This window comes from Lycium ferocissimum, chromosome 4 (genome assembly GCF_029784015.1).
Source record: "Lycium ferocissimum isolate CSIRO_LF1 chromosome 4, AGI_CSIRO_Lferr_CH_V1, whole genome shotgun sequence".
Lineage (NCBI taxonomy): Eukaryota > Viridiplantae > Streptophyta > Magnoliopsida > Solanales > Solanaceae > Lycium > Lycium ferocissimum.
Window position 1 is genome coordinate 25046723 of NC_081345.1, and position 8366 is coordinate 25055088.

General features: G+C 34.4%; 1 protein-coding gene across 1 annotated transcript; it reads right to left on the bottom strand.

Annotated features, from left to right (window-relative positions):
* Nucleotides 1-1488: 1488 nt before the first annotated feature.
* On the bottom strand, nucleotides 1489-7361 carry LOC132051934 (putative glycerol-3-phosphate transporter 4). The gene is made up of 3 exons (XM_059443210.1): nucleotides 6147-7361; nucleotides 4262-4801; nucleotides 1489-2025 (listed from the first exon to the last, which is right to left on the bottom strand). The coding sequence occupies exons 1-3, from the start codon at nucleotides 7174-7176 to the stop codon at nucleotides 1988-1990; spliced, it is 1608 nt and encodes a 535-aa protein (XP_059299193.1). The 5' UTR covers nucleotides 7177-7361; the 3' UTR covers nucleotides 1489-1987.
* Nucleotides 7362-8366: the final 1005 nt, after the last annotated feature.

Genomic DNA, 8366 nt, shown 5'->3' on the forward strand with positions numbered 1-8366 from the left:
TGATGTGTCATGTTTATTATCAACAGAGGTAGGCCCAAGACACTACGGTTATAAAAAATAAATTAAAAAAAAAAAAAAAGTTAAAGTGAGGTTTTTCGCAGAACCATGTTAACGAGCACAAATATTTTCCAAAATAAAAGAAGAAAAAGAGATGATAATTGTCATATACAACTTTTCTCCAAACAAAAGCTTTCCAAAGGTAACTTTGTCACAAAGATTATAACACCAATATGTGGGGTTTGAATGTGTCTTTGTCCTTAAGTCATTGTCCTTAAGTCATTGATTTGGAAAATTTTAAACAACGGTTGAAGTACGAATATTATCTGGAATATGGCCTGATAAATCACCCATGAAGTACGAATAAAGCACCATCTTGTTTCGTGCTTGCACGTGTTTTGAAATTGGAAAATTAGTGAAAAGGATCCACAGTTCCTACAAATCCCGAATTTGATTAAACACGATTTTTTTTTTAATTTATGTTTCAATTTTTAAAGAAAACTTGTGTACATGTAGAAGATTCTACAATTTGTCAATTTTGCCAAAATTAGTAGGTTCGGTTTTTTTTTAATTTTATTTTATTACATATGGGTGGGGAAGGGAAATTGGGGGAGGAAATTACAAAGTGGGGAATCGAACCTCACCAATAAAGTAAAAGTTCGGTAGCCAACCAATTGTGCTACTAAGATTCCCCAGTTCTGTTCTTTCTATATGTATCTATTTCTATTTCAATTACGGCGTCTACTATCCGCCACTGTAGTAATGCAAGCGGTGACTAAAAATCCTTGCGAACACTTCAGCTTAACGTAATATTTTACCGGTAAGTTCATAACTTCAAACCTTAACCATATTCGGCTCTTAAGCGTGACATTTTAAAAGTTCGGAATCTTGTTTTTTTTGGTGTTTGAAATACTCAAAGGCGATTTTTATTTGAACAAATGCAAAACTGAGCTTAGTTGAGCTTTTATATCTCAATATTCTTTATTAATTAAAGATAATCTGCCACAGCTAGAACTAGGAACCCGTTTAGTATGGATAGACTAATGTTCACTGTCACAACAGTTTTTCTCTCTCGATATTATAATAACTCATATTTTATGCCAAATAGGTCAAAGGTAAGCGCTAAAATTGCTAATTGACACACTACCTCAACAACAACATACCCACTATAATCACACAAGTGGGGTCTAATTGAGATTATCTGCGGAAGAATGACACAATTAACTGACCAAATTCTAATACACTTTTTTCACTATCAAATGAAATTGTTACACAAACTCTGGTTCATGATTGGAGAGTGAAGATGTTTAGCTGACTCCACAGGCAGTATGTCCCCAAAGACTTGATCATTTTCTCGTAGAAGAATACAGATAACCAGTTAACTCGCAGCTTCCCTTTTATAGTGTTTCAATTAAAGGCAGTGTTAATAAAGAGAGAAGTTCAAAAAGAAACAGAAGGTAATTTCAACAAATATCCTTATGAGAAGAAGACTTATGCAAAAACTTTAGAAAATCTGTAATATGGACCAAATGGTGAAACAAACAAAGGATATTCATCGGATGTGATAATAAATCTACCAGTCTAGCCTCACTTTATTCTATCAACAACTCCTCAAGGGATAAGAAGAAAGGTAATATCAGCTGTAGCATAACTACCAGACACGTCTCGCTAAACCTCTAAATATATCTCAGATAATAAGCAATAATCACAACAGAAAAACCTCAAGAGAGAAATGCCTTTGTTTCATTTAGACACGTACCAAGAGACTACGACGACTCCAACGAGCTACAAAAAGAACTTACATTCCGAAAACAAAAGCATATCGAAGAAAGATGAATGGCGATTTTGAAGACAGAGTGGCTTCTCGAGTCACATTGATTCCATTGGCTTTTTCGTACCGTAGATTTTTGCTTATGTTTTCACGCAGAGGCAATACTTGTATCTTCTATCATATCTTTATGTTTCTTGAGAAAACATGCCCAACAAATCCTCATCTTTGGTCTCTTAAAAGGGGTTGAGATGCAGAACCTGCAAGACGGAGCAACTTTCTTAGATGAGAATGGTTCATAGTTTTGAAGATTACAAGCCAAAACTTAAAAATAATTTGAACAGAGAACAAGCTACACACCCTATCCTCTAAAAGGGGAGAAAAAAAAAACAATATTTTGAATAGCAACTTCTTACATGAACAAATCAATGGCTCACACATAATATCCAAGAATATATCAGAAAATTTCATTATACACCACATAGCGACAATTCCATAACCAAAGCAATTTCTGAAGATTTTAAGTGAACAATCGACACTTTTAATCATAAGGTCCCTCCACAGCAAAGACTACAAGATCATAGAAGCATGAGCCAGCGTACTGTACTAATAAAATTTTCGGGAGATTGCGACACCTATGTGGAAGCTTTTAAAGTTGTTTCACTACTAATATTATCACAAAAAGACCAAGAAAAGCGGAGTTCATTCATCTTCTCCAATATCAATAGAGAACTAAAAACAAGAAAGTCCAGAGTAAGATGCATTCTTTAGTTGCAGTATGAATCATTTTGTGGGTTTAAGTCACTATGAATCATTTTGTGGGTTTAAGTCTCCTAAAGAGTTCTAGATAACAAAACAAATGGCAGTAAATTGAGGATTGAAACATGTCTATGGGTGCTTTATAGGGGCTTCAAACTGCAACTATGTACAGAAACAGACATCATTAAGTGATAATGTATGAGAAGCAAAATGATATGCAGATAGGATTCATTATTTGAAATAACTTTTTCATAGTTTACATATAAATATTACACAATAATGAAGCACTTCAAAAAAAAAAAAATCTGTAATAAGAATTTCAGAATACACAAACAAAGATGATAAAGCTACTCTAATATGTCTGTAATTACTGCACAAGCAAGGAGAGACATATATCAGAATTCACCTTGTCCTAATATTTTTTTCATGCATTGTATTGCATTTAACGCATTTTAAACATTAATTACTCCTCCATTCATTTTGGGGGTGGTTGGGAGGGTTAGGATACGATTTGAATAAGTTTCAAACTCTTATTGAAAATAGATTCTGCTTGAGTAAATGAACAAAAAAAAACAACAAAGAAACAAAATCTTTTGCCGAAATAAATTCACCCACTTGTATCACCCAGATTCTGATGCACTTGACCATGCAAGTAAATTATGCAATTTAATTAAATCTTGGAGAAATATCTATACAATAAATAATTACTAAGTAGAACTTTCATTTCCTCCATGATACAGATGGAGGAGGAAATCAAGCTCATTTGAAGCTGGATTCAGTAATGGATTATGTGTGAGATATAAGGGGATCAGATAAACATAGAGAAACTAACAAGTAATCATCATTGTTGACGTAAGATGTTTTGCATAGCCCACACAAGAAGATATATGCACCAATATGTAGAACTCAGACTAAATTACTGCTCTGCGTCATGGGGTTGTTTAAATTTCCATTCTTCACTGCAAATGCTATAACATACTACTGATCCAATACACCAAACTTGCACAGGGATCTACAGCATGATACGGTCTAATAAATTTGATAATTAAGTTTCAAGCTCCAATAATTTCATCATTTACTCGAGGAGTCTATAAGCTAAGAACATGAATACTTGGGAACATGAAATTTTCTTATACAGGACACAGCTATAATATCTTGACTAGAACTTCTATCACAAAAAACCTCATATAAAAAGGATAAAACATTTTGATTTCTCTTTTACCTTTATCAAAAGTACTATCTGCTTCAGCTTACTCGACAACAATAAACCACTGTTCCAGATAGATTATTGTCACCAAGCTTATACAGAACATGACCAGCAATAGTCATTTGTTACTTATTTCTTGGGTATAAAAGTGTTAGCAACACATTTGAACAAAATACTTTTTCCCCAAAAGCCCAAAAAGGGGGAAAAGGAAGAAAGGGAGCAAAGTGTTGTATCTTTTCACTATTGCGTGAGCTAGATTAAAAAAAAAGAAAATGTTTATAATTCATTTCATCCTACTGCTCCAATGCTAAAATCAGTATGCTAATTTTTTTGAGCAAATGATATGCGTTTACATATGCATATACTCTGACACATTAACAAATTATGCGTTTGTGCCCGACTTTGCAGAGAAAAGAAGAAATGAAATAAGGAAATTTACCTTTGTCAAACAAAATAATGAACTAAGGATGATAGACACAGTTGAACAAATATAAATCACAAACAGACACACAAATGAAGACATATGTTACCTCCGCCATTGTGTTGTCCACAGGGTAGGCGTTTAGAGAACTTCTCACTCAGTTCAACAAGAACCAAACGTGATAGAAGAAGACCAGCACTAAGTGCACCAACAACAAGCATTATAAAAACTGCATCCCATCCTTTTGTCGAAAGAAAACCAGTCAAAAGAGGACCTAAAGCAGCACCCATAGATCCAGTACCATCAATAATGGCAGTAACTGTTGCAAGTGCTCGTGAATCTCCTTTCAAAGAGCTGTGAGTACCCAAATCTGCTGACACTGCCGTTGTTATAAGAGCATAAGGCCCATTAACAAACAAGCCAGCTATCATCATCAGAAAAATGTTCATGAACTTTGATGTTCCTCCATATTTGCGATACAGAAGCATAGAAGGAATCGCTGCATACATGAAGCTGGCTGCTGTAGTAGCACGAGCATCAAGCTTGTCAGATAAATGTCCAGCTAGAATTCCACCAACTATACCTCCAACATCAAACAGAGCAGATAGATTCCCAGCAGATTTCACTGAAACATACTCTCCCCCTATAGCTGTAAGGAGATCATCAAGAACCAAGATGAGGAACATGACCATAGCGTCACTTGGAAATTTGCAAAAAGAAAACGAAGTCTGACAATGAATCTTCAAAGTAAATGAACATTGATACTAGTAATCAAACAAAAAAAATAATTAATCTAGGTATTTTAAAGTTATCAGGTAAATTTAATATCTTCATTACTTCTAAAAATAAGGGGAACAATTGCAACAAATGGAGAATTGTTACTTTGTAGTTAGCACCTGAGGAACATGTGACATCAAAGCAAGTATATAACCAACAAACATGTCTAACAAGCTTCTATCAAGAAGTGAGTTATGAAGTTGAACTAGAAACACTACTTTGCCAGTAATGCATCAGGGAACTTAAAGAAACCTAGCTGAAATTAGTTGTTAAGAGTGCAGTTTGCTTAGGCACAACCTTCAAATTTATTAGATATGCACCTTCTCTTACTTATGCTAACAAACCATCAAACTAAGATCTGCATAATTTGTACCATCAAACTAAGATCTGCATAATTTGTAGTTTAAACAGACTCAGATGGCGCCTTCTTATTCAAAACGTCTATAAGTTTGGTACTTCCCTGCTTCTCACTTAAGGTGGTCTGTTTAGAGGCCATTTGGCACTAGAATGTAATCTTAGAGTTGTTTGCTAGCATGCCAGAACTAAAGTGCTTGTGTGAGATATTCTACATATGTTGGTATGCTGATGCAACATGGCCCTTGTCCTGTACGGGTTCTCATCCTTTTTGGGATTTCAGAAAGCAGCGTAAGGAGAAACTGATCATATGAAAAAGAGTGACACTCCTGTATGCAATGTAAATGCAGCAAATAGAAAAACACAATCAGTAGCTCGATTTGCCATTTGAAGCATAGACTACAGTGTAACTCCAACATTATCAGCTCCATGCTCCTTAATCAGATGAAACGTTAGAAAAGATGGAACGTGTATTTACTACTCAGGAAGCGTCAGAGTTAGCAGCACCAACTACTTCATTTAGAGATTTAATAGAAATGCAGACCTGAACACCTTTTTTTTTTTTTTTTTGTCAGAATTTCTTTCCTGTTTCAACACTCAAAAGCTCCATGAACAAAATTCCCTACCTTATCAGCAATGGACCCTCCTAAACACCTCATAGAAACAAAAATTATTACAAATCAACCTGCAAATGGAAAAAGTAACAGTCATGAAAACTAACTTCAAGCCTAGGTAATACATTTCAGATAATCCCTCCAATCTGTAGGTTTCTTGGACAAGTTCTTTTACGTCAGAACAACGCCTATCACACACAAAGAACCAAGTATAGCAAACGCGCGATTCATAAATATCAGCAACTATACCTGTTTGACTAAGGTAAAACGGCAACCAGTACAAAAACGTGTATGCCACCAACTTTGAGAAGAAAAGGCACAGTGCAAATGGAATAACTCCTGGTATTAAACAAGCATCAAGAAGACCAACACTTGTCCTACTTCCTGAACCAACCCGAGGTACATTAAACTGTTCATTTTCACCCACATTTTCTTTCACTCTCTGAGCTTCTTCATCGTTAGTCGAAACCTCAACAGACGGTCGATTAGGACAAGGAAATCCAACATCCTCAGGATAAGCAGGCAATAACAAATACACCATTATCCCCGCGAAAAATATAAACGCACCCGGAACAATAAAAGACCAACCCCAACCATATTCCAAAACAGCAGCAGCCATAAGTGATCCACTAATATTCCCAACAGAAGTATGAGCATTCCAAATACCCATAATTAATCCTCTTTTCCTTTTACCAAACCAATTACCAATAACAGCAACAACAGATGGCCAACCAGTAGCTTGAAACAAACCAGCAACCATTTGCATAACCAAATAAAACCAAAAAGCATGTACTTTCCAAAAATAACCCATACCAAATAACCCCACAAATATCCCACTTCCAATCATACCAGTTGTTAAAAACAACCTTAAATCCAATGAATCACCTAAGTGTCCAGCTACATACATTCCTATAGAATAACATGCTAGAAATGCAACATCAATTTCACCTAATTTCAATGTTCCATCTTCACCATTAAATGGTTCCCAACCTTTCTTTCTTGATTTATCCAAATGACCCAAAGTTTCTTTTTTTACAAAAAGTGGCCCAATTGGCCATGGATTTGTAACAGTTATGTTGATATATGGGTTGGGATGTAAAACACTTTTAACAATACTACTAGGTTTTCTTGAAGCATGATAAGATGTATAAGCAATAAATGTAATCAACAAAACAACATATTTATATGTCTTTAAACTCCAATCTTTCCTTCTCATGCTTCTAATTAACAATATCCCAGGTGGGTTTCCTCTCATTAAATCATTATTATTCCCTGCCATTCTCAAAAAAAAAAAAAAAAAAAATGAACCCTCTATCAAGAATCAAGAACCCAAATTTCACCTTATAACTTTAATTTTCTTGACTGATAAAAAATAAAATTGCAGAAAGATCTAGAACAGATATTTTGGGAAATTAATTCACACATAATTTAATCCAATTGAGAGTTTTATTTTGTGTGTGTGATATTTGTTTGAGAAAATGGAGGGAGGGAGTGATGACGTGAAGGAATTGGGAAAGACACGTGTCGATTTTGAGAGGATTTGAAATTCTGGTCAGTTGCCACGCAAAACCGTTAAGTGGGACCTACAAAGAAGGGCTTATTTTATTTGTTGTCGTCTGATATTACTGCTGAGAAAAGGATGTTAAGGCGGCGGTTTTTGGCTCTATATATATATAAATATATAGGGGTTTTAAAGTTCCAAGAAATTGAATTATTGATTAGAATGTTTCGGCTTTCTACAAGTGGTTTGTTATTTCAACAAAGATATTTGTGCACTTGTTTACGTGATTTTTTTGCTTTAAAAAAATAAATTAATTGTCTAAATATAGTAAAAATGAATCGGTTTATCCGTCAAATTGGTTATAGCTTGATTTGGGCGACCTCGAGTCTACCTTCAATTTCGCACTAATACCACTTGTTAGCATCGAAAATAACATCTCCTTATTATGATTTCATTTAGATTCAGGGCCGACCATAGGGTGAAACCCAGAGAGCATGGGATTTAGGCCGCTACCTTTTGAGGGTCTCATTTTGTACATAAACAGTTCACCGCTTTTATAAATATATATATATATATATATATATATATATCATTATATTGTTTCATTGAAAAGAAAATTTCTTAAATTTTTGAGTTGACCAAAAAAAGGCCTTAAATTCGGCTTTTTCAACGTAATATATGTGCAAGATGTGACAAGGTAATTTTTATTTTCTTTTTTACTTTTTTCAATCAAGATTGTGGAAGTTACTTTCTTGATTTTGATACTCCTCTTTCTTCTCTTTCCAAGACAAACTTTACCTTTACTTTTGTCTTTGTGAATCTTGGAAACAAACAACTAACAAGAGAAAAGTGTGGCAAAAAATTATTAATCTACTTTCTAGAATATCAAGCTGTGTTGAAAGTATATGAAGCAATAAATAATTATTTTCTGATCAAGTTATTAAATCAAGTTCTATTATTTCAATCTT